This window comes from Falco rusticolus, chromosome W, assembly GCF_015220075.1.
Source record: "Falco rusticolus isolate bFalRus1 chromosome W, bFalRus1.pri, whole genome shotgun sequence".
Taxonomy (NCBI): Eukaryota; Metazoa; Chordata; class Aves; order Falconiformes; family Falconidae; genus Falco; species Falco rusticolus.
In genome coordinates, this window is record NC_051209.1 from 6,885,289 (window position 1) to 6,912,316 (window position 27,028).

At 46.7% G+C, this 27,028-nt stretch overlaps 1 protein-coding gene across 15 annotated transcripts in view; it reads left to right on the forward strand.

The window, feature by feature from the left end:
* Nucleotides 1-27,028, forward strand: part of LOC119140863 (transcription factor 4-like) — a 233,835-nt gene that overhangs the window by 151,858 nt on the left and 54,949 nt on the right. For 2 of the 15 annotated variants that reach the window (XM_037372510.1, XM_037372513.1), the window contains exon 1: nucleotides 13,809-14,032. The exons of 11 other annotated variants lie outside the window; for them this stretch is intronic. In XM_037372510.1, coding sequence (XP_037228407.1) covers nucleotides 13,865-14,032 — 168 coding nt within the window. In that variant the 5' untranslated portion in view covers nucleotides 13,809-13,864. Of the gene's footprint in view, nucleotides 1-13,806; nucleotides 14,033-27,028 lie in introns of those variants that run through there. 2 more of the 15 variants (XM_037372511.1, XM_037372509.1) reach the window with 2 other exon arrangements.

The window sequence follows — 27,028 nt, forward strand, 5'->3', positions numbered from 1 at the left end:
GTGTGCGAGAGTCCTTAACCAAAAAGATCCTCTCGTTTGCTCTGCAACACCTCATTTCTCCGCTCACAGTTCATTTATGATTCTGATGAGAGTGTTTTTTCAGGAAACACACATTTCACTTTTTGACCTAGGAGCATCTGTTAGATTATTTTTTTTTAATACTACTTTGGCATTCTGGAAGTGTTAATGTCTTTCATATCTGTTTAATGCTATTTAGGGATATTTATGATCACCTCTTGGTTACTTGGGGTAAAGTGTGTTGCAATTTTTTTCAAACAGACAGGAAAGCATTCATATGAGGAAACAGATTGCTTTAAACATGTGCTTCCTGTGACAGTAAAAAGAACAAATTAGATTTAACACTGTGTAATGAATGCATAAATGTGTACGTTTAAGCTTTTAAAAGCCTTACATTCGGTTCTGGCCTAAACAAAAATCCAGGATCACCTATCAAGGTGCAACAAAGTAGATTTAAATATGTGAGCCTGTTCGTATTTTCAAAGTGATTTCGCTGCAGTTTTCCGTTCCAGTCTAGACTTCTTCCTCTTCAATTGGGCGAATTTGATCTCTGAAAGCTCTTTCCTGATCCTAAAAGCCCTCGGCATTGAGGACGTGCTGGTGCAACCATATTGATTAACGTGGAGGAAGAGCTCATGGCCTCCAGGAGAGGGCCTGTCACTGGGGTGGCAGCAGGATGCGCGCTCCCACCCAGCATATGCAGCTGCTCTGGCGAGGACCCACCAGCCCCCAGGGTTCCCTGGGTGCAGTCCCTGGGGGGAGGATGTGCAGTGGGGCCCTCTGCCCGGGCTCTCAGCTGGCACCCCGGGGGCTCAGGCCAGCATGCCCACTGATGCCAGCATCCTTGTCTGGCACAGGCCTGCAGCAGAGGGGATGGCTTGTATTTTTTAGGAGGGGAAAGGGAAAAAAAAAAAAAAAAAAAAAAGGAAACAGTGGGAGTTCACTGGCCCAGGAAACAGCCTGGAAGTACTTAGCGTGCTTCTCTCTGTACTCAACCTGCACCACGTTTGTTGGCTGTGCTGGCTGCTCTGGCTTAGCCTGGGAGCCACGGCCAGAGCTCAGAATGCAACATTAAATAACAGATACCTTCAAAATGCAAACAATAGTATAATATATACTTAGTTATTGTTCTTGACTTACCTACTAGGGGGTGGAAGCTATTCCAAATCATAGCTGTAGCAATTCTCCAGGAAATATTCTAAATGTCTGCTCCTTGTTTGTATCCTTGTTTTTCTTTGAAGATGCATCTGGAAAAGAATTAAAGGTGGTTGCCATCTGCCTTCACCCAATTAGTTCCCTCACACCTCTTATTTTCAATCTTTCCAGAAGATTTCTTAAACAGAAAACCTACTCAGGTGAAAAGAGCGCGGGGTTTTGTATCACTGACCATCAGAGTGTTTCTGAGTGCAGTGTGAGACTGTGGGGGCATCAGCTGTCTTAAAATCGACTGGGATTCAGCACACATGCAGCCACGGATGGAGCAAAACACCAGAAAGATGACTGGGTTGTGCCAAGTCTGAATTTTTTTTGCAGGCTGTGGGAGTTCGGTCTAGAATACAGTTTGTTTGATAATTAGTGCACATCTCCTAAGACTTTCAGAGATTCGTGTTTAACCTTTCTGCCACCACGTTCCGACATAAAATTAATGTGCCTTTTATCATTCTCTGGTATTTAAGTAAATATTTTTGAACCATCTCCATGCAACAGGTTTCCAAAGATTTAAAGTATGCTGCAGGTTTCCAAAAAACTTCTTTTTTTCTTATATTTCAAATGTTCTGTTTGTGCAAAATTTTGAGAATCACCATAAGGGCTTCTTTGCATTTTTAATTTAGTAACTAACATATGAATAAATTTGCATATTAATTAGTTGCCGATTAAATCATGCATACATAATTGCCTCCTTACTGTGTTTAATGTTTGTCAAAATCTCCAGCCTGGTTTGATGGATGTCGTATGAAAGATTACAATTTGATGTACCCTTGGAAGTATTTACACCAATAATGCAGGATTCTTAATAGCAGAATTCTCTAGTTATATACAGTTTCTAGTAAACATGTAAGATAGGTGCATGTCCCTTTTGACTAGCTTTTTTCCTTGCACCAAGTCATTTACTATTCATAATCATTAATGCATCTCCTAATTATACAGCATATGTCTGTTAACCTCTTCCTTGCCAGTCTTTGGGCTGCAGCGCCTGAATTTTTAGTACAACTTGTATTATATGAGAGACCATTCCTGAATTGTTTTGCCTCCGACATGAGCCATCCCTTCAGATTTTTCCTCACGTGTGGTATTTGGAGGAAGAGTTTAAAATGCAAGGTACATTTTGCGGTTGATTATTGAGGTTGAAGAAATGAGCCGCACTTAATTAATGGCTGAAGGCTTCTCTGCTGTGGCTACTGCAGTAAATCATCAAAGACGTTCCAAGTGCAAAAAGAATACCTACCAAAATTATCACTCTCCTAGTGCCAAGCCTCACCTAAAATCGCGCTGGGGGTGGGCAGGGAAGGTTGGGTCGGTGGTCCCCGGTGCTCTGGCAGCAGGCTGAGCTCACCGGGAGCACCTGGAGGGACAGCATCGCCCCTGCCCGCAGCCCCCCACGGTGCAGAGGGCTTTCACAGGGGCTGGGGCTTGCGGTTCCACCACACCTGGACATTAAAAAAAGCGCGTTCAAAATCCAGGCTGATGTTCCTGAGACACGAGTTCACCGAATTCGGCAGGCTTTCGGGACCGTAGGACTGCAGTGGGTTTGTGTTTGCCTCTTGGGGTTTTCCGGAACTTTTAGCTACGCTCTGTTCCCATGTTGAGGTTTTGTCCATAGCTATGAGAGCCTGAAACTGCAATTTTTAATGAAATCGAGATTTTTATGTAATTTCTGCTTTTTTGGAGCTGAGGCTTTAGAAAAAAATAAATCCCCAAAAGAACAGGAGATCCTGCAGGACTCCTGATAAAACTCCAAGAGTTGGCTACACTGAGTTTATCAGCAAGCAGTTGATTTCCTTCTTCAGCTGGCTATACATTAACCACTTCTCAAGCAAAAGCAGTTTTAGAGGACTTCCAAAGAACCATATTTTGTTACAGAAGTTGGCACTAACATGTGTTAGGCATTTAAGTGTGAATTTGAGCAGTCAGTGGGAATATGGTGCAGTGTTAGGAAACAGCACCAGGGAAGTTGGACCCTGCTCCCCAAGCTTGCTGCCCACCTGACGGGGAGGTTTCTGGCAAGTGGCTTCACCTCTGGGTGCCTATTTTTTTGGCTTTGTTCATCCCAGCTGTAAACCCTTCAAGTCAGGCTCCAGCTCAGCACAGTGCCTGCGCAGCGCAGGGTGACAGAGGCTTCTAGGAACGGCTGTGGTATAAAAATATATATTTTAATACGGCATCTGGATTCATGTAATTGAAAATGCGCTTTGGAGTATTAATTAGGATTGCTGAAAGGAAAAGTTCATGGGAAAGCGTAAGCGTGTCATTTCAGTGAGAGATTTCTTCTGCAATATCTGTCTGTTTACAGTTGGCTTGCTTAGTATTTTAGGTGCGTGCATTTTGTGTATAAATAACAAATATGTGTATTTGATATAAAATCCACGGCGAAACCACTGCATGGCCCTAATTACTCAAGAAAACCATGTACTTGGTTTCAGAAGACCCAGCAACATCTTTAGTCAGGTTGCAAGATATATTTTAGCACATTATTCATTATGAAAAGCCCAATGAATTCAAAGGTACAAACACCCTTTTCTCCTGAAGGATTTTACGTAGTAAAAATAAACCATCATGGAACTAGTGCCCAAAGACCTCACAGACTTATTCTCTAATCACAGAAGAACATAAACTGCTTAATACTTAGCACTAATTATCCTCCCATACTGTGCAATTCGGTATTAAACCACAAAAGAAGGTTCAAATAGCATGAAGGGACAAATGTACAAAAGCAAGAAAATTGTAAGGCCAGGCCAAATTCACTCAGCCCAACCCCACGGTCAGCAGATGCCGCATTCAATAACATCTCTGGCCCCAGTTCAGTCCCGACGGCAGTGATGCACCGCGCAGGCTGCACATGAAACACAAACACGCCATTGCAGGAGTCGCTTAATTGGTGCGACTTGTGCCCTCGTTTAGTGAGACGTCAACATCTTTGCTCCACTTGCCAGCAAGCCCCCACTGTGGCCATCGTGGAGGCACCCTGTGCAACACCCGTGGGGGCAGCGTGCAGGAGAGGAGCGCCGTGCTCTCGTTGCACCTGGGTGCCCAACCTAGGCGATGGTTGGCTGCTTTTTTACAGTACTGGCGCCTCTGATCCAGTTTTACGATGCGAAGGGTTAAAATTCACTCTGAACACTAAATTCTTCATCTTTAATGGGAAAATTGACAAATGTTGCACAGAACATCTTTTAAGATCTCCAAAGAAAGATAGATACCCGACAGTTTCCCTCCTCCAGGCGATATTCCTGGAGAACTAGAGACAAAACAATTTTATGTGATGAGAGGGGGAAAAAAGACTGGACGAAGTAAAAATGCTAACAGTTACAGCCCAGTCCAGTGCGGCAGGCAGGGAGCTGAGACTTGGGAAAGATCTGATGCTTCTCACACTGGTGTGTCAATAAACCTCCTGCAAAGCTCCTGCCCGCCCACCTGCCCCCCAGTTCCAGGCTGGATCTAGCTCCTCTCCCTATGTGCTGGAACAAGGTTTAAGCAATTCAGATCCAGATTTCTTGGAAAGTGAGCAGGACTTCAGAAATTTTGCAACATACTCAGGGTTTAAAGGCCAAGTCAGTCTAAGCAGTGGAAGAGAAGAGCACTGATGTGGTTTAGTAGAGAAGGAGAGTGAACCGTGAGGAATGAGACATGAATAAAACAAAAAAGATCTGGCAGAATATCAGGTGAAGCTTTCTGTGGTAAGATGCAGTTTTTTGACTCAGGAATAATCTCCCGTATTTCTTAACATAGAGATAAAAGTGATAAATATCCAGACACTGGCTATGTGCAGGAGGCCCCCCCCATGCTGCAGCTCAGCTGGGGCGGCTCTTGCACATCCAGAGCCGAGACAGCAGAAATCTTTCAGGTGTTCTAAAACGCTTTGAATTCCGTCTTTGCTTCTCAGGTAACGTGAGCGCTACCCCAGCCAGAAACACAAGCCCAGCAGTCGGGGGTGCAGAGGGAACAGCACTTCGTGTGCGTGGCTGGGAAGCCCATGCCCTGACTGTCCCTGTGGCATGGGGAGACTCTGGGTAGGGTCTGGCATCACCAAACAGCATTTTGTGTTCCTTAAATACCCGGTTTTCCAGATTCTTTTCCTTCTTTGAGCAGTATCCTCAAAGAAAGCTTGCCAGGGGGCCCTCCCTTCTCTTTTCCGAGCAGTGTCCCAGTTTCCTGGACCCCACCTTGACCAGTCCTCTGACGGTGCCGTTTCTACCTCCCCTGCCCATCTGCCCTTCTACATGGGCTGCTCTCCCAAGCTGACAGCTGAACAAGGTTCAAACTGGCCAGTGTCCTCCTTAAGTCTTTGAGGTCTTCAGGACCACCCGCTTCATCTTTCTGTGTGTTACCCATCCTCGCACCCAGCAGCCAAACCAACCTGCATTGCTCGATTCGGAGGGTGATGGGAGAGAGTGGGCAACGTGAAGGGATTTTGTCTCATTTTCTGATTTTATCCCAAACCACACCATCTCTATCCCTATATTTGTCTGGCTGCTGGAGATTGGGGGTTATTTTCAAGTACAAGTGATTCCCAAGTGCAAAGGTTAACCTTCAGAGCAAGTTGCACATGTGTAAACGCGACCTCCTCGTCCCTGAGCATCCCCAGGAGCTGGGAGCTGTGGTGGCAGCCCAGCCTCTTCCTCTGCAGGCACGTACTCCTCCCAAATGCCTCATGCATCGCAGTGTGGCCAGCTCACCAGGACCAGGGTGACCGTGTTTTAGATTTTCCCTGGAGCCAGGGCAGGGAGCTGAGCCGTTCCCCTGGGCAGCCCTGTGCCGGAGGGGTGTATTGGGGGAGCCTCAGCCTCCAGTCCCCTTGGCTCAATGTAACTGCAGCACCGGTGTGGTGCCCGTGGCCTCGCTGAGCTTCGGTTTCTCCGTCTATACAAAGGGAAACAGCGACAGAATAATATTTAACTGCTAGAGAGAGGGGCTGTGAGGCCTAACTATGTAACAGCTGAAAAGTCTTCCATATGGCAATGTGCAATAAATGAGGAACAGTGTTCCTCTCCCGCTCCCTCCCCAGATTCTTGTGGCAGAGTGGGAATGAATCCGAGTTTGCAGGATCCCACATCTATGTTCAGTCCTGCAGATCATTTAGCAGAGAGGAGTGTAGTGAGAAACGCTTTTGAGTGCTTTGATCAATTCTGCTAACAGTTTACTATGTAGACAAATTGCTGCACGTGACTGAAAAAAAAGGCCACGTTTTGGTTCTTAACATCGGCCATGTGTCCATTTGCATGACGTCCGCAACTTCTTACCTTTTCCGCATTTTTTTCCTTTTTTTGTGTGCACTGTTTTAAAAAACAGTTGTACAACAGCATAATAGATATAGGTTCTTTCTGAAATGTTGGTGCAAGTAGATCTTTTATCATTTTATAAAACACTGAGCCCACTTGGGAGAATGTGTATTGTTACTAATAAAAATCATTATATTACAACGTGGCTTTTTTTCCTAAAGACTGAACATAAGATCAGGTCCTTGATCGCCTTATGCTTCCAAACCATTTATTTATTTTGTAATGGCAGCTAATGCTAATAGAGAACAATTGACTACAAACTTGTGGAAACCTCTCAGTAAAGCAAAACGAGTCATACATAACTGCAGTGCTGATCACTGATCTAGATTCTGCTTCAACTGCAAAAGCAAAGATAATCCCTTATAATCTGAAACTACTTGTTTATTGTGTGGCGTGTGCAATCAGTGAACTGCTTGGCACTGCAATAAATGTTTAAAATCTTGCTCTGTTCGTTTATTTTACCAAATACTTCTCCAGTGGACTCTAAACTATGCTACAACGCTTATATTGAGACCGATGATGCTGAAATTTCCAAATGTAGGACCCTCTCATCAGTTAAGCCTGTGTGCCTTGGGAAGAGAGAGAGGATGCCAGCCGTGAACCTTAAACCCCCATCCCGTCCCTTTCTGTAGTGAACCCGGAATTGGAGCCCCTGGGCTGTCCAAGCCCATAGCCTAGGGCAGCAGAGTTGGCTGGTTGCCCAATGGCACCTTTCAGCCGGCATAGGGTCTGCTTACAGTGCCAGAGCAACGTGGAGAAGCTGTTGTGTTAGTATTGCTAACCTCAAAGGTTCACATAGCATGAGTCAGCCACCCTCCCATCCACAAAAAAAAAAAAAAAGAACTAATGAGATTTTAAAAATAGTAAAGATTGGGTTGGTTTTATTAGCCTTTGGGGTTTTCTGCCTCAGAGTTCCCATTTCCCAGCTCTCCTCCACACTGCCTGGAGTTAGAAGCTTATTCTTCAAAATACAAAATCTGGGATCATCCTGTAATCAATGACTACAGCAGCTCTGACTTTCCAGAAAAGCAAGCCCACCAACTACTCTGATACTCACAATAAAATGGTAAAAAATTGGCAATATAGCCTTTGTGCAAGAAGAAATCCTGGCCCATGTGGTTTAAGTTTCTCCCTTGGCTTCTCGCAAGCAGTGTAGTAAAAAATAAACATAGTGGCAAATGGATATTTTAGATAGACAGTTTTGTTTAATATAGATTAACTGTAAAGTATGTTTCTGTGCCTTTTTTTTTCTGGTAAGATAAGTTTTATGGAAGGTGCCAGATAATCCAGAGTACTGGGTGCCTGCCTACCTGCCCCCAGTGCCCTGCCCAGCGCCGGGGGTCTGGGCCAGCTCATGCTGCAGCTGAGGGGATGTGCTCAGCCCCATCACATGTTAACATTGGCTTATCTGGAAAGCAAACAGTGGATGCTGGTTTGGTTTTCAAAAGCTAGTTCTGATCTAGGGGTTTGTTACGTTATTAACTGCATGTGCTATCTAGTAAATACGGTCTGTGTAGCATTTAATGTAAGAGGAGAAGTTGTTTGATATTTTACAGATCAAACTTGGTGGATTCTTGCAGAGATGTTCTATGGTTTATCCTGGTAATCTCAGACTAACGCTTTTGCCATGTTCCTGGCTTCTGACCTGTCACAGCACCCACTTTGGCCAAGTAGTTTGTGTCAGGCAGTGCAAGAACAGGAGCACGTGCAGTTATGTCACCGACTCGGTCGCTGCTGAAAGGGCAATTTGCTTAAAACCTGCTCTGGGTATAGCAGATGTGCCCGTCCAACGTGTTTGGTATACACAAACGTCCAGGAATCTGGCAGAATCACATTCGTCCTGACACCCCCAGTCACATCTGACCAACCACTTCAATTGAGAAAAAAACTCTCAAATGCATTTTTATTGAGATTATTTGAAAAGTTTGCAAGGTCCAGGTACTAGCGGGCTGGCCTGAGTGATGCCCGGAGCATTGCTGCGGAGAAGGGCTCTGGCACCGGCACCACCATGGGTGCTGCCCGGCTCGCTGCTGGAATAACCCACCGTTGGGGCCACTCCATGAGCTGCACCCGGGTAAAACATCTGGTGGAGAGTTTGTCCACTTAATGAGAAGGAGAAGAGCTAGTTCAGCGCTGGGAAAAGGGCTTCCTTCCTCCTTGGCAGGCGAGCCTGGCAGCAAGGCGTAGGCTTGTTGGGTTGATTAGGATTGCCATCAATAGGTAGTCCATAATATTAAAGCAGTTGTATCCACATTTGGCTGGTTTAAAGTAGCTTTTTAGAGACTGTGGCTTTTAGGATCTGATTTATTCACATAGCATCTGTATAATTAGATATTTATACTGTATTCAGTCTGTGGTGCACAAGTAGCTGAATACGAACCTCTTCCTGGGGAGAGAGGAGAGAATATTAATGTACAAAAATGTAGGAAAACAAGTGTTATTTTTCATTGCAGCAGTTACAAAAGAGACAATTATAAATTACGTCGCGTAGAGTTCAGCAGGTTGATCTCTAGCTCGATTTGAGATCCTGCAGAATCAAGACCAGAAACTGGCCATGGCACATGCCCCGTCTTTATGTCTGTATAAAGTAAATATGGTGCAACTTGTTTGTGTGTTTATCCAGCATCTGAACGAGCTTTCTGTGTTGGGGTTGTGTCCCCTCTGGTCAGAGAGGTGGGGGGCTGTCCCTGCCCAGGTCCTTGGCGAGGGATTGTAAGAAACCTTTAGCTCGGCTCTGGCATCTCCTAAAATAGAGCTGCCTTCAGGGAACGCAGCTGGGGTTTGCTTCTCTTTTCCTTAAAGAGGAGAGAAGCTGGTCGGAAAAGGCTGGTGGGACGGGAGGTGGGGCACGTCCTCATGGGGCCTCTGCGTGGAGGTCCTGGTCTCTCAGCAAAACACCCCAGCTGAGGAGACTTCTTCACATCTGGGCTTTCAGAGCCACTTCTCTACCCACAGTGGGTACGTTGTAATAGCTGCGCTCAAGGATTTGTGTAAGAAGGATGAGATTATTCAAGTGACCCAGACTTGGAGGAATACTGGCTGGTTTAGTCATCTTACTTGACATTTTACCATTATCCATATCAATTTGTGGCTGCAAGCTTGTCATCTAGCAGATAGCTTCCCTTTCTTTGCTCCTCTGCCATGGACCTCAGTTACAGTAGTGTCAGGAACGTAATGTGGCTGCTGTCTCTTCCTTCCAGCATCCTTTTTTCTGGGACTTTCTGGAAGGTCTGGTTCCAGACACAAAGTGTGCCAGTGGTGGTGCCGCTCCATTGGGATGGCATCCATTGGAGCACCCCTGGCTGACTGAGGAGTATGCTCAGCAGCTCACTGAGGCCCTTTCCAAATTCTTTGTCTTGAAAATCTTTCTGGAAAAGCAGAGACCTGCTCCCTTCTCCCCTGCTGGACCAGGAGAGGTGGCCTCACGAAAGCTGCAAAACCTGCCTTTCTGTCTTTCATCATTATCTTCTGCTTCTGCTTCTTTTTCTACTTCTCCTTAGATTTCTTGAGTGTTTCCTCACCCTCTTCTGGAATTTGCTTCTGGGGTCTGATACAAGAGAAGGAAGGAGAGAATGGAAGCGAGTATATATATACATACCAGAACATTGCAATTCTGTCACAGAAGTGCCAGTGCTGATTATTTCTAGGCAGCCTCACATGGTGTCTCTGCCCGTTGACCAGTTGGCCGTACCGTGGCTGGGTGGCTGGGCCAGGGTGACCAGTGGTGCAAAGACAGAATGGAACAGGAGGGCCCTAAGGGAAATTATTAACTTCGATAATGCTGAAGTAGCTGGATTCTGAAAGGGTGGCCACGTACCCTAGCACCCTACGCTCGCTGTGTCATGATACACAGGTGACATATTGACCTGCATTTGTCCCTACTTGGGTCTGTTACACCTGCTCAGTCTTGTTCTGCTAGCAGTGACCTAGAAGATGCTGAAAGAATGACGCCTGATGCAGAAGGTGCTGAAGTGATGCACTGCCGGAGCATTTTATGCATCTTTAGGTTTTGTGTCTTTTAAAAGTCCCCTGCCCTTTGGCGGTGCTCCCTCTGGGTCCATCATCACACTGTCCTTAGCAAACCAAAGGTGTAAATACTCATCCTCCCCCCTTTACATGGAAAATGAGCCCCTTTGGGGCAATGGAGAGGACGCGGGGGTTAGGCAGGGCCGCAGGGAGGCTACCCCTGCTCCCCGGCAGCGGCGCGAGGCGGTGGGCCACACTGTCCCCATGTCACTCTTCCTTGCCTGTGCCTCCGCCTCTTCATGCTGCCAACCTCTCATTAAGATGAAGGACATAATTGCAGCGTTGCCGGCACCACTCTGTGGCAAGGGCTGGAAGATGCCAGCGCTGCCTGATGCCCACCGGCGGGTGGGTGTGCGGGGGGAGCTGCTCGGCGGCACAGATGCAGGTGCAGGGGTCTGCAGGGGGTCCCGCACAGCTGCACCTGCCGCAGCCCCCTGCACCCTCGCACTGACATGGCCGGAGCGGAATCCCGACAGCAAATCCTCGCTTTTGTTGGTGCTGAGTCCTGCCAGGGAGCTCGGCACTCCAGCAGCCTGCGGCCACAACAAAACCCGGCGCAGAACAACTGCTTGCACCTGGTTCAGCGAAAATCCCCGACGTGGCTATGTCAGGGCCAGATGCAAATTCGTCGAGCGCTGCTTTTGGAGATTAAAACACCAACAAAGATTTCATTTTTTTAAAAGGCTGCTGCTCATCAGATAACTCCCCTTATATTTTTAGTGGTTTGCTCTTTCAATGAATGGGCTCTGGCCAGCCAGGAGCCTGGCTGGGGACACGTTCCTGGCTGTGCCAGCGCCCCAAAAGCGGGAGGCGGGGGGGTCTGGATGGTGCTGCGGTGCCCTCCCCAGTGGGGCTGTGCTGGGAGCTGCTGGGGCAAGGAGGTGCAGGAAGGGGTGGGTGAGGGACAGAGGGCTACCATAGCCTTGCCTCACATCTTTTCAGAGCCCTGAGGGTGGTCGGCGTCTCACCAGTGGTGTTCCTAGGCTGTTCTTAACGCTACGAATTTTATGTAAGATACACATTTCTATCTCTGAAAAAGAAAAAAAGGAAAAAAAAATCCAGGACAATCACAGGTTCTCAAGTGAGGCAGGAAAATATATTAAAATTATCTCAATGTACGTGTCAAATGCAAATATGATATGGTGAAGTAATTAATTTTTATTCTCATGTGTTGAGAGTTATAGTTACGGGCTTACTCCCTGCAAACCGTATTAACTTCTTATCAAGTTCCGTGCAATATATTTACACCACAATTTTCCCATTCAGGAGAAGGAAAGCACTGATATGACAGGATCCAAATTGAGTTGGACCCTTCCCCGCCTCAAGTTTGCAAAACCCAAACCGCAATCATCTGCAGTCATTTCCATGACACTTTGGTCACAATTCAAGGATCGCTTCCCAGAGTCGCAGCTCTCTCTCCATTTCCATCATCTATCGATATCGACACGTGGAATTTGTAGAATTATCTAGTGCCAGTCAGGAAAAAGTTTATTCTGCCGGAGTGAGGGGATTGTTTCCGTGGCAGGAGAGCGATAAAGTGAGATGATTTAAAGGTCCATCCAATCTAATTTTTTGGTAACATTTGTACTAAAAATGTAATGCCGGTTGTAGAACTTTGTGTGGAGCTGTGAAGCCACAGCTTTTATTAAGAGAGAAAATACCGTATTTTGCAGTTTGCAAATGCAGAAGGGAAGAATGGGCTTTATTTCTAGACGTCTATTAAAAACACCAGAAGGGTGGTGGTTGGTTTTCTTTTTTTTTTTTTTTTTAATAAATGATCAAAGGACATTGTTGTTTTTCACCTCTGGAGCATTAAGACGTACATTTGTAGGAAGTTGGGTTTTGAAAGTGGATTTGCTGGTGTAGGAAATGTTCCGCCCATCTGTGCCGGGTTCGAGGAGGGTTCTCTCTGCCTTTCTGGTGAGGCATTTTGTTGCGCATTGACCTGCAGTTGTTGGGATTTTTGGCCTTATGTATTATACGCAGAGGGTGGTTTAAAGGTTACAAATGTGATCTTGTCAGATTGACAGCTAACTGTTCTAATGAGGAAAAAATCCTCAAAGCATGAAATTTGAATGAAATGTGTAATTATAATTCAAGTACTGTTTACCCAAACCTCTGGGGACCTCCCGAATAAATGCAGGACAAGTGAGTTAGATAAACCTCTGCTCCTTCTTTCCTCCTGGTTTGCATGTGTCCCCCCGTCCATCCCCCCCCCCCCCGAGCATCCGCAGGCCCGCACGCCCACCCTGTGGATCGGGGTGCAAAGTATGAAAGGAAACTTTGCAGTCGCCCAAGATGACAGCTTGGGATTGCCATCACCATCTCTTTGTCGTTGATTAATCCTGTATGTGGCGCGTTACCACACCAAGGAGTAAGGAAATAGGTGCTTTGAATTATTAAAGTTGAGCCCGGAGACTGGCTGTATGCTCGGATGGCATTTGCTTCGGCATATGCAAATGATTTAGTTTAATTTGGGATCAATTCCCAGGGGCCGTCCTTTCCTGTGATGCTCTGAATTTGGCAAGCTCATGTGAGTCCAGACGTGGTGGTGGTGGGGGGGGTGTTTGGGGGAGGGTGTACCCCCTTCTCCATGTTCCCCCATTCCCCGTGCCCCCCCTTCCCTACGTCCCCCCATTCCCCATGCCCCTGTCTCCATTCCCCTGCGCTGGGGACCGGCGGGGCGAAGGGTGCTGCACGCCTCGGGGGGTGCCTGCAGCAGCGCCCGGCGGGACGGGGCCGGCTATTTATTATTTAAAACTCTGTTAAAAAAAAAAAAAAAAAAAAAAAAAACACCACAAAACAAAACAAAAAAAAAACAACAAAAAAAAAAGAGGTGGGAGAAGGGAGGGGGAGGCTGCGCGGGGCTGCGCGGGGCGCGGGCGGGCCGCGGCAGCTGCGCACAATGCTGGGAGCGCGCCAGCAGCACGGACAGATGGCGGAATTATTAGATGTGCATCATACGATTCCCTTCCTGCCACTCGCTTTTTAATCAAATTAAAACAAAACAAAAAAAAAAAAAAGAAAAAAAGGAAGAGAAAAAAAAAACCACAACAGAACCCAGGCGCCCCCCCCCCCCCCAACCCGGGAGGGGAGCGGGGGAGCGCGCAGGGAGGGGGAAGCAATTAGGCGCATTTGCATTCCGCGCGCGGCCGGGCCCGGCTCCGCGGGCGGCCGGAGGGGAGCGCACGGGGCGGTGCGCGGGCGCGGGGGGTGGATGAGGGGGAGGTTGGGGAAGGGGGGGGTGAGGCGCGCAGCCTTCGCCCCCGCGCGGCGAATGGTCTCGCCCTGCTTTGCATATTGAGCGCGCCTGGCCCGGCCATATGGGAACATGCGAGTGGAGGAATTGTGAAAAAAGGAAGAGCGAGTTTGAAATAAAAGTTGTGAGAGCGGGAGCGGAGGGGGACGGCGGCGGCGGGACCATGTACTGCGCATACACGATCCCCGGCATGGGCGGCAACTCTTTGATGTACTACTATAATGGGAAAGCGGTAAGCTGGCGCGGCAATTAAAGGTGTAATTTGGACAAGTTTTATGGTGGCGGGGACGAGCATCCTCGGCGCTGCCAGGGCCCGCGGCGGCCGGCCGGTGGGGATGCGCCCGCCGCCTCCCGCCGCCGCTCCTCGGTCTCTTTATTTCATTTTATTTTGCTTTCATGGGGGTTTAGTCTGTTTTCTTCTTCTTTTTTTTTTTTTTTTTTGGTACGGTAGAAAAAGTCCGCCCGCGCTTAAAAGTTCGGGCTTAAAGTCAAAATAGCGCAAAGCAAAAATAATTAAAAATAAAATAAAAATGCCGAAGGGGAAGGCGGGAACGGAGCGGGGCTGCGCGGCCGCGGAGCCAGCGAGGCTGTGGGTGCGGGCTGCGGGGCCGGAGCCCTGCGCCAAAAGTAGCCTTAAGATAACAAATAATAAGGAAAAAAAGCCCCATTCCCGCCCGCCTTGTAGTGATTTCGGCCCTTCCCCCCCTCCCCTTCCAACAGAAACGCTTTATTTAAGAGGGGGAAAGAAAAAAAAAAAAAAAAAAAGAAGAAAAAAAAGTGTCTGGTATTTTGTGCATAACCCCAGCAGAAGGTTTATACTTGCCATCTGGAGGTTTATTTTTTTTCTCTGGCTGGGTCTTGAGAAGGAAAAGTATTTCAGTATATTTTAAAATATTGGGGGGGAGGGGGAAGGGCGAGGTAAGGAGGGGAACTGTTGCTTGAAGGGAGAGGAAAATAAAATTTGGAAATGGTGGGAAGGGAGGGCAGTGCGTGGGGGGAGCAGGCTCTGCAAACTGCTCCAGTCTGTGTTCTTTCAACTTTTCTTTCATTTCATCTGATACCAATCAAGGCAGCGTAGTTAAGCCAAAAGGGAACTGGTGGAGTTTTAACCCAGGCCCGCTTCGGATGGAGCAAACTCATTATCCTGCCTGGGTGTGTGTGCCTGTGGAGGCATGTGTGCCATAGACCAGCGGCTGTTTATAATACACCCAGCTTGAATTGTTTCGTACGGAAAGCCACTCTCATGAATGAACATCTGTTTGAATACCTGAGATTTTTATTTTTTTAAAAAAAATATGCTTATTGGCGAGAGTTGTGGGCCTCGTCTTTTGTTTTGAATATTTTGCAAATAACGCATTGTGGTAATGCAGGACACTTGGTGTGGAGGAAGAAACTAAGGGAATTTGCTGGGGAAAAACAGTTGAGATTTAAAAAATTACAAAAATGCAAAAAAATAAAGCTTTGTAAATTTATGGCAGGGCTTACACCCCCCCTTTTTTTTTTTTTTTTTTCTTTTTTTTTTGCTAAATTAGTTATTCCTATTGCAAAGCTGTTAAGGCTACACCTCAAGCCTACCTGACATTCCCATGCATGGCAGGGCCAGCCAGCCTCAGTAGCTTTACAAGCAAAAGTTCCTAAACACTGCTATTCATCCTCAGTAAGTAATAAAATCCTGGTGACAGCAGCCTGTTTGCAGGACGCAGTGATGCACAGCGCTTGCACAGCGGCAGGGCTACGGTAAACAATTTTCAACACTTAGACCAACTTCATTATTCTGGGGATTTTTCTTCTGGGGAGGCGAGCAGGGCGATGGAGGTGGGGGTGGGAGCTGGGCTTTTCCTTTTATTTTGGGGTTGGGTTCCCCCCCCTTCGTTCTATGTGTGTCTTTTTTTTTTTTTTTTTTTTTCCCGGTTTCTTTTTCCAAGTAAAGCCAGGAAGGAGATGCCTGGCCTGCTGGGGGCCTTGTGGTGTTGGCTGGGACCGGAATGCCACCCTGTCGTGCCAGCCGCCTGTCCTGCTGACATAAAACTGCAGAACTTGACATCAGAGGGCTCGTAAAGCCCCCTCGGCCGCCAGGCCCTTTCCCCTGCCCTTTGTGTTTTGGGGAAGGTGGCACTGGTAAAAATCAGGCTTGCCCTGCACCTGAGCTGGGTTTATAGGCACCGGTGGAAGGGGTTCGTGGGGGGGCAGCCTGGCCTCGGCGCCGGCAGAGCACAAAGGGCGGCAAGGGTCCCCAGGCTGGGGGGGCACCCTGGCAGCGCTGCCCTCCTGGGGCTTGGGGGCACCGGCCAAGAGAGGTGCTAGTGGGAGCCGAGGGCCGAGGCCGGCCCCGCAGCCTCCAGAGGGGGGAGAAAGTTTCCCTGCGTCCACTTGCCCAAGGGATTTTTGGTGGTTAATAGAGCCGGCATTGTTCTGGCTCCGGTTCTGCATTGTGCGGCTCTTGACTCGGTGCCAGGCAGCATGTGGCGCTCGGGGATGCCATGCCGGGATTGCTCCAACGCCTCGGTGAAAGAACCGCGGCTCTTGGGGCTGCTGTCCAGTTGTGGGGCTGCTCTCACGCACACAAGTTTCCCTGCACAGGAAAGATGGAGTTCAGAATTCCTCCTTTCACCCACCCCCACCCCCCCCCTTCCCCCCACCCCCCCCCCCCACCCCAGTGACAAGTCAATTACTTGTTTGAACTCTCTGAACTGCGAGCGGAAACAGGTCTTCCCTGGGAATAAACAAAAGGAGAAAAAAATGCAAAATCATTCCAAAGCCCTCGGACTCGAAGTTGCTGTGGGAAGAGGAGTGCAGTTGGGTACAGGAGTCCTAAAAATAGCTGGAAAAAAATGAAACAGATTTTCTGCAACTTGCTTTTTTCCCCCTCGCTCACAGGGCATTTTAGGAGAGCTTGCTCTGTGGGAGAGCACTTTTTGCCTTTAACTGTTTACTGATGTTCATCAGTAAGAAATCCTTTCCTTGACATCTCTTGCAGTAGAGGATATTTGTTTTAGAAGATGTTAAAACAATAGCAAAACTGCCAGTGTCAAATAATAAAAGTGTAAAGATAAGCTGGTGCTCGGGGATTATGTTAACAGTGTAACATATAAGTGTTGGGCTCTGATTCACTTCCCCCTCCCCCCCCCCCAAAAAAAAATATTATAGAAAGGACGTTTTGGCAGAGGAGTTGGAAACAGGCACTGTTATCTGTGATTAACTAGGTTAACACTTTGATTATGTTGGAAGCAGTGAAACGACAAGAGCCATTTTTCCACCCCTGAGCCTTGCTCCTTGTTACCCGAGGCGTGCTGTGATATTTTAGGATTTGCACGTTACCTGGAAAGGGGATGGATGCAGGATTACTGTCTAAATTTGATTTTTGGAATTGCTTATTTTCAATTGCATCTCACTGAGATTTTAATAAAGTATTATTTGGTCATAGACAATATATGGAAATGCATGGAACTATAAAGAAGAAATTATGGCAAATGAAAATGAAAAACAAAAGTGGCAAAATTTTCTTTTAATGGTATCTTAAGATCCCATCATCAGCTCCCACCATGCGCATGTGTTAAATCATATAGGGAAACCTATAATTATTGTAATTGCTCTTTTTGCTTTATCCTAACAAGCTTCAGCCCATCTCTCAAACTAGTTGTTTTGAAATAGTTATTTGTCAAGTCATCAAATCACAAAAAGTAAATGCTAATGAGTTTTTCCTGTTTGCATTCTGTCTGCTGTTCTTATTATAAAGCTTTTCAACTCCATAAAGTTCCTAGATGAAGATGAATGCTCCGTGGTATCATTCCTGCTAATAGGCTAGGCCAAAGAGTGTAATAATTCCATGTACCATGCTTAATAATGACAAGTGAGGAGTTGTGAATGGCACAAGGCTGGCATCGCTCTGGGAATGGTGCGAGGAAAGTTTTCTTTTGGAGCACAAGGAGGAAGAAATCTCGAAATCAACATGAGACGCCTGTACTTGCCCCCGTTGGGCTGCACTGGCAGTAATTCAGCGTGATGTTTATGGTGCATCTTTGTTTAAAGAAATGTCAGCGTTTCACTGGCTGGGAATATTGGAGCACTGACATGCAGCTCATAAAAAAATTATATATTTATTAGCAAAAGTTACAAGATACTTGAAACTCTTTCCGAAGGGTAGAGATAGATTTTTGTGACACAGTAACGCTGAATTTACAACTCCTCTGTCAAATTGCATCCACATACGGGTAGCTCGGCTTGGTGATGTGAAATCCATATGTGCATGTAGATACGTATGTATATAAAAATGCTTACTCTTTTCAGGATCGTGAGCAGAAGCCAACATTTCTAGAAGGCTTTTCCAATTGTTGTGGGGTTTATGTAAGGGCTGTATGTTTATATCAGAAGTTAATATAATCTTGTAGGCTCCCTACTGACAACAAGAAAACAAGGTTTTTCTGAATTATAACTACATGCATAAAACTATAAATACAGATCGTTATGTGCACAGGCGTTTTGACACGATCGGTGGGTTTGTGTGTTACGTTCTGGAGGAAGGGAAGGGAGACAGAACAAGTTTATTCGGAATCTCTTGAGATTGCAGAAATAACCAGCACTGATTTTAAGGGTCAGGATACCTTGGCATGCAATTAAAATTTATGCTGGACTGGGCTGATCGCTTTCTTCCCATCGTACGTGATGAAAATACGAGTGGCCCGATCTTTGCAAAGCTGGATTTTGATGAAATATTTTTGGAATTATGAAAGCTTAGTATTCTTGCAGAATGTTACGTTGAATCTTAGTTTTAAATACGTTTTGCATATGCTGATCAGAAGTGAACTTCACCTCTTCATCTGTGCCAGTTTGGAAATTATTATGGTGGGGTTTTTTTGGTGTAGGGTTTTTTTTTTTCTCAAATAAATAGAATTTTATTTTATTTGGTTATAGATTGATGGTAGACATGGAAAACGATGTTAGGGTGTTGACATCTTATAATAGCATGTATTATGAGCTGTTTTTTTGTGGGCAGGGTTGGGGGAGTTAACAAAAGATCTGATGGCTGGTGCAGTCTTTAAATACCTTTCCAATTGATCTACAGGAAATTGTGCAGACGAATTGTTTGTTTCCTGTTTCAGTATAAATCTGGCTTGCATTATACTTGGGTTACAGTAAAATTGCCATGGCACTTTGGAGACATGGGATTTGCTTATTTTGCACAGGGAATTTATTTTGAAAAGTGAATTTTCTAGCCTGCGTTGGCCCCTTTCTGGTTCTATGATATTGTGTTGCTAGTGGAACGTTTTTTTAAAAGATCTTATTATTTATTTATTTATTTATTTATTTATTTTTAATTGCCCTTTGAAGTTTGGCAGCCTGACGGGTGCCGGGAAAGGTTCCTGCGGTGCAGGGCCTGCAGCCCGGTGGGGAAGGCAGCAGGCGGTGGATCAGCCTCCCTGCATAAATAGCAAAATACTGGGGGAAGAAGGTACCTGCCTGGAATCGCCTGCCCTTTGGATGGCATTTTCTTTCTTTTCTCTTTTATTTTTTTTTCTTTTAAAAAAAACGGCTTGGGGGAGGGAGGTTTTTGCAGTGATGATATAGTGAGGACTTGGGTGCTGCGGCGGTGCCCAGCCCTCCAGCCGCCCTCCTGACCCCGCCACCGGTTGCACCGCTTCCAACTGTTCAGGTGCTGTATCCATCCCTCCGAAATTCCAGTGCCACATCCCTTTCATGTGGCATTGCCAACGCTCGGTAATAAAAATCCTGACGCACTTCTGCTGAGAGTCAGGTCGTTTCCAGTGAGGAGCTGTGTTTAACTTACGTTGGCTGGTGTGCAGCCCCTGGTTTCGCCTCAAAAGTGTTTGTATTTGTTCTTGTTTGGTTCATCAAAAGATCTGCTGTCACGGATAGCAGAGATGATTACGTCAGAAGTGATCTCTCCCTCTGCTCCGCTCCTTGTTACAGTGGACAAATTCTCAGGCTCATTAAAAAGTTTCTGTGAGCCCCTGCGGGTCGGCTGGGAAGGTGACGTTCCCAGACCTCGGCAGGTAGCTCGAAATATTTAGCATCTCACTTTGTTCTGGCACAGCAAGTCAGGATCCCCCCCAAAATCCAAGAGATTTCCCTGGAATATGCTTCTCCCCCAAAATTCGGGGTGGGTCTTGCTTTTCCCCAACTTGCTGAATTTCTAGATCTTCACTTGTAAGTTTCTGGGCGGGTGGGTGTGTTTGTTTTTTCCTTGTTGTATTTGTGTGGGGATTTGTTTGTTTTTCCTTAAGTATTGTTACAATGTTTCTCCCCTGTAAGTTAAAAAGGGGCTTTTAGAGCTGGAAGTTGGCTACAGGAGGAGCAGGACCAGACCTTGGGTCTTGAGGGATTTTTCCTTTTGTGCCGTGGGTTGTTTCCTAAGGCTTCAGCCTCAGCTCGAGATGCTCTCGGCTTTTTCCCAGGCAGAGGTGTCCACGTGAAATGCAACACGCGGAGCACGGACCTTCCATCTTCATTTTCAACTTGCACACAGACAAATGCAAATACACTCTGCAGTTTGCTGTGTACGATTTGCTGACTTGAGCTTTGAATTCTTTCCCCTATAAGGACTTTAGTTTTGCGTATAAAATTAATAATACTTAAAAAAAAAATACACACACAAAAAAAAAGAAAAAACCAAACCCACAACCAACCCTCCCTAAAGTTTGAGTAGAGGAAATTTCATGCACCTGCAGAGCTTTATTAGGTGTCTGCACAGGAGTGGGACTGGTGTGAGAACTCATGTGCACGAGATCAATTTGTTCTTGAAACCATGTACCACGCTTTTTGTAATGAAAAGCGGCTGAAGAGAAGAAGAGGGGTCTCTAGCCTCCGGCTAGCGAGGCTTCAAGCTGGGGGCTGCCTGGCTTGGGGGTGCCCATGCCCGGCACACCTCGCCAGGCTCTCTGGAGGGGTGGCCGCGGTGCGGAGCCCAGCGCGTTCCCAGCGTGGGGGCACGGTGCCGGTAATTGGAGGGGCTGCCGGGGGAAGGTTGTTCCTCAGCTGATGCCATTGTAGCTGAGGTGCGGATGAAAAGGGGCTGGGAACAATCCCGGCTAACATTTGACTTGGCTTTTTCACCTCTGCCAGGCGTAAGGGTGAGAATGGCAGAGCAGCCATCAGTGTGCACCTGACAAAGGGGATGTCCGCGGTGAAAAACAAGGCTTCCTGCTTCAAAAATAGCTCTTTGCTCACCAAGTGGCCTTTCAGAATCGCCGTTAAAAACAGTTTACACAGCATCTGGTGAATCATCGTTGTTAAATTCTGTTTATTAGCCCGTATGCTGGATTCCTTTTTGCCCTGAAATCCGTGATAGCAGCAGTCGTACCTCCTGGGAGAGACAGTGCACAGATAACTCGTCCCTCAAGGACAATCTCATGGAAAAGATCTTGTGCAGTGCATTTAGTGACATTCCCCCCCCCCCCGCTTTTAAAAAAAAAACAAAAAAAAAAAAACACGCCAAAAACAAACAGAATAATGGCAAATTACTCAATGGCTTTCTAATGAATAAACCAAACCAAACTGATTTAACGTGCATATTTAAACCCATTCAGTTAAGTACTGACGTGATTTAAATAATCAAATGTATTACTTTAAAAAGGGTGAGTTCTGCACCCCATTATTTTATTGGCTTTTAAATAGAAATTGCAGAAATGTTTACATTCCTAATGGCATGAGGAAGCTCAGCTGACATATCAGAGGGAGAAAGTTGATTGCCCAGCATATTATTACTGCTGCACCTGTCATTACAGGGGAGTGAGTGGCATGGGGCATGGGGGCTGCATCCCCGGGCTGCCTTTGTGAGCAATGGCAGGGCTGGAAGGGACCACGGGGGGATCTGGAGGCTCGGTTTGCTTTTTTGCAGTCGAGTGATTAACAGGCTTTCAGAAATCTTGCACAGCTTAGAGAAAAAAATAATCTGCAAATACAGGGAGAGGTAGTACTCCTTGGTATCTGCTGCCTGAGGTCCCTGCAAGCAAATGCAAGCGCAGAGAAAGGGGGGGGGGGGGGGGGATTGTGCGTGTGCATGGAGTGCACACTGTTACACACAATGAGAGCCTGTATTTTGCAAAGGATTTGTCCTGAGGTCAGCAGAGAGCATTAATTTAGGTGGGAATCCCGGCTAGGTAAGGCTAAAAGTGCTTTAATACAACTGCTGTCAAGTGGTGCTTTTCTGCAGGGTGTGTTTGACCCCAGCCGATTCTGCGCACCCGGGGTGCTGGGTGTTGGCCCTGCAGTTGTGGGGGTTCCCTCGGCCAGGCTGTGCCGCCGGACCCCCAGGGCTTACCTAGTTTTTCCTCTTCTTTTCTGCATTTTAGCTAAATATTTGTTACCACGCGCTCTGCTTCTTGCAGTCGTCAGTGTGATTGTCGGGAGGGAGCATACAGAAATATCCCAGTTCAGCTGCTCTTAGACGTTGCTCTGCCCCCGTGTAAAATGGGTAGAATGTAAGAGTTGAAGAAGAAATAATTAAGCTATCAGTGTCTTTTAAGTGGTGGTTGTTTGAGGTGCTTAGACAATTACAGATTCTGAGTTACAGAACGATTTGAATTCCCGTGATTTCTGAACACCTGATACATATTGCATCTCTCTTACATCCCCTCCAGCTTCGCAGCAAAACGCTTGCGTAAATCCATCCTCACTCTTGCTGTAGCTATTGGACTCGAGATTTTTCAGAATTAACGCTATTTCCAGAATGAAAAAAAGACGTTTCAGCTGTGGCAGAGGGGAGGGGTGGTGGTGTAACCAGGAAACCAAATGTATTTCTTGCCGGTTTAAACCTCGCCGGTGAATATTGCAGATGGTAAATCCCTCGCATCCGCAATCGTCACGGCGCGGCTCAGCGCCAGAGCCCGTTACGAGATGTCAGTGTGCTCCCGGTGCAGGTCCTACGGGAAGTCTGGCTGGCAAAGGGAGGGACAAGGCTGGCTCAGCCATCTTCCCCGCCATTACCTTTGCAGTGTGTCCTTGCGCGCCGTTTGGGAGCGGGGACAGCTGCAAGGCTCGGAGCGGTGGCAGCTGCCAGGATGCCAACCCGATTTTCCTATTAACACCTGAAAGAGAGACGGGGTAGCGCTGCAACCAGAAATAAGGTAATGTAAGCTGGTCGGCAGCGCCTCGGGATAGAGATCCCACTTCCTGGCAGTCACACGGTGAAACACAACCCTTGCTTGACACAGATGGTGGGAGCCTGCGTGCGGTCCCAGGACCCCTCACAGAGGGTGCAGGGAAGTTTCTGGGGCTCCTGGGCACGTTTAGTCACCAAATACAACATCACGTTTTCTTTCTTCCCATTCCAAAGTTCCAACTCATAAATAAAAGCCACCTCCAGGATAAAACTTGCCGGTCACTATTTTTATCAGAAAAAACATCACAACAACAACTGGTATGGATGGGTTTTTTTGTTTGACTCCCTAAATTAGTATTTTACAAACTGTTCACCATTTCAGAAGTTAAACACATGTTGTTTTCAGTGGTTCATTAGAATACAATGCTTTTGTGCTGTTCGACTTCAGGCAGAGTTTGGGTGCAAGGTGACTGGTCCCAGTTCAGCCCCAGGTCCCAGTGGCCAGTAGCCACTGTCAGGATGGGCTTTCTTCCTTTTTTCTTTCTTTTTTCTTTTTTTTTTTTTTTTCTTTCTCTTTTCTCCCCAGCCCATCCTTTCTCACACCAGTGGCACAAGCTTTGGGGGGGTGGGGGTGGGAGGTGGTGTCGCTTCTGATCAGACAGCGGTGCAGACAGTTCCTGTTCAGCATCTCGTGTGAGTGTGGAGAATTCATATACAGTACGGGCTTAGGAGAACGGCAGAGGAATAGTCGGCTTCAGCGTTCAGAAGAAATAACCCCCCTGTTCCTGTGGAGCACAGTCTCCCCTGGTTAAGGAATCTGGAGCACCATGCCAGCACACATCTGTCTCGTGAAGAAGGGCTGTTGATTCTGCCAAAGCCAAGAGAGGGCACCTTGTAGGGGAAAGTAAAATTACACATGTATAGACAGCTCCGTACTGATCACTTCTGGCAGAAGCTTGTTTTTGATAATCCTTCTTGCCGCCTGAACCACACACGCAGATCTGTGGAAGCCAGAAAACGAAATAAGTTCTGCTGCTCTGATTGCACACAGAGATCTGCCACAATTTTGAGGTTGCAGTTGTAGATCTTCAAAAGACCTAGGCTGAGGTCTTTGATTCGGTATGCTATTAATTCATAGGATGGTAATTTGCTTTCAGTGTCTTATTTATAGCCTGAACTATTCTTCATAGCAACTTTTACTGTGCAGGGGATGGGGGGGTGGGAAGAAAGATCCAGTAAATAAAATCACACTACGTCAAACCATCCTTTCTGTGTGCTGTAGCTCTGCATTTGATTTGAGAGGGCATCTCAGCATTTTTATTTTTGTGGGACAAATTCCTCAATCGGGGCAGGGGGGGAGCGGCGTGTCTGGCCGGTACGGTGCTGGAGGCTGGTGGGGCTGGGGTCCTGGTGAGCCCTAGCCTAGGCACAGCACTGGGACAGCCACGGCCTCTGTGGGTTTGGTTTAAAAGCAGATTGGCAATGCTTTCAAAGCACAATGGTTCTCTAATGAAAAATATTTTGGGGAAGTTCAGCAAGTTTAATGCAGAAGGAGGGGACAGTGACAACTGGGCTGCTGGCTCAGTCATTGCATTTCTGAATTGCCTTTGATGGGCATTTAAATATTCATGTATGTGACTGTGGACTTGCACCGTTTGTAACGTCTTGGTGTCCATCTGTGATGCCCAGCCCCAATGTCCCAGTCACCCAGTGCAATTTCGTAAAGTATTAGGTACTTATGGTGAGCTGTCGTTTGCAGAAAAAGCGATTTTTAACATTTTTTTTTTTAAATCTCCAGTAAGATGTAGACCAGATTCTCATATGCATGTACACACATGCAGTGGCTTCGTTGGAAATATTCGTGTGCTTAAATCTGTGCATACTAAAACTCCCAGCTGGAGGAGATCCCAGGCTTCTTACTTGCAAAAAAGAAAAGGGAACGGTAAATACAGACTTTCATCTGTGCGTTGATGTGTCTGCAGTTATCAGCGCATGGGTGGGAGAGCTTTCAGGTTGGAAGTCTTGAAAATGTCTGCCTTCTTCAGTGCTTGCTTCAGAGGGGTTGGAGGGTTTAATGATTTGGTTCCCTTCCATGTTGGCCACAGAAGGAACCATTAACCATTTGAGAAATGCTGGCGATGGTCTGCAGTGATGCCCGGTGCAATTAATAAAAGCCCTCCGCGGAGAGGCAGGCACATTGCAGGGGCTACCTGTGCGATGGGGGGGGTCAGTGGGAATTTAACCCTTTCGCTCCCACACCCCTGGGGCACGGTGCTGAGGAAGCCCTGCCTCTGTGGGCTGGCGCCAGTAGATCCTACCACCAAGGGCTGCCGAGCCCTGCTCTGTGATGGCAGGCAGCTTTACTTTTTTTGCTTTCCCTGGACACACGAGGCGTTCTAGTAATAATGTAAAGATCAGTTTTTACAGATGGTCCGTGAGATAAATTCTTGAGTTACTTTGATTCTTTCTGAAGCTCTGAGAAAGCACCCATAGCATTGTTTGGCTTTATTTTTAAAACGGAGCTAACAGTTGTGCCCCCACATCAACTGCAGACCCCAGGCTTTGCCCACTCCTCTTTACGTTTCAGCAAAGCAGCATACACCCCAAGGGAAGCTTGAAAGATTTATTCCGGTGCTGATACCACAACAGAGATGTCCGTCGATCTGGTGACGACCATTTGCTAATAGGGAGTAATTGGTTTCCCGTGTAGCTCCTTTCCACTTGTGGTAGAGACACAGTTTTTGAAATATTGCTGTGTCAGAGTCCCAAGCCTGGTTCGTAACCAAATTTACTTTGAGATACTGATTACTACAGCTAATGACTGCTTTATTAGAATAGGAATACCTTTGACATGGCCTGTGGCTCTCAACTAACAAGCTAATCTTTCGCTGCTACTGGCAGCCTCTTGTAATTTTTAGTTAGGATAGTCATATTTACATAAATGCATTCATATTTTTTTAAATTGCGTTTTCAGACACTCTTTTCTTGGTGAGACTGGGCATTGGGAGATAACAGTGTCACAAACTGGCAGATGCTTTATTCTGGAGCTCGTGATGGTGTGCACAAACCATCATTTTTTCCTTGCAATAATTATGGTGTTAAGAGGCATTTGTGTTGTGTGCGCTCTTTCAGCTTGCACCATGTTTGGTTCTTGTTATGCAAATACCGCTTTAAACTTAGAAATGCCAATTTGCATTAATATTTTGGTTTCATATAGCTAGCTATTGCATTGCAAAAACAAGTGCATTTTAATGAGCATTTGGCAGAATGTTAAAAAAAAGATATGGTACTCATTAAATTCTATTCTATGAAATGCAGTAGTTTGTAGCCAAAAATCATTAGGATAAAATATAATGCAAGTTAAGGCCACAAGTATAGCCCTCATCAAAGCGTGCTGCGGCTCTGTGGAGCTGCAAAGCCCTGGCATTGCTTACTGCATCATGCAAACTCCTCTCCTTAGCTGCGGAGCAGGAGTACTGTGAACTGCTGGCACTTCTTAAAACCTGCTGGCCGGTCCCTGTGCCATCTCTCGGTGTTTCCATCTCTAATCTTACTGCTCTCAGCACACTCCTGTTGGCCTTGGTTTGGTTCCTTTAATTTATCTGATCCTGCAGACTTTTAAAAGACATAAACACTAAATTGAAAAAGAATATTTCATTCCCTAATGCATTTCAGAGCCTAATTTTGCAGCCGGCAGTTCATTAGGCATAGGTTTCCTTTGGCATCCTTGGAGCAGAATCATGCATGAATCAACGGTGCTGTCCCATTGAGGAAGGACCGCAGCATTGCCACAGGTCAGTGGAGCTGCCCGGGAGACTCTTCTGGTCGGAGGGGACCTTTTTAAAGAGTTTTCCATAGTTTGAGCATGTACCTGTGCGTGCAACTACATGCAGAGGGGCATGTCTACCTGTTGCTGCCGTCCTGCGCGGGTGCAGCGCTCCCTCTCCCCAGCGCTGTGCCAAGCACCGAGAGCTCCCGGGGTTTGCTGCCCCCAGTCCCTGGTCCCTCTCGGCATGAAAATGCTTCTCCCTGGGAGACAGCTTCGCCCCGCGGGAGGAGGATGGTCACTCTCCTCTGACACTTTTTTTCCCTCTTTAAAAAAATTGTTGGCGGATTAATATTGGAAATGCTTCCAAGTCTGATACTTGAGAAGCTGCTTTTCTGTAAGCT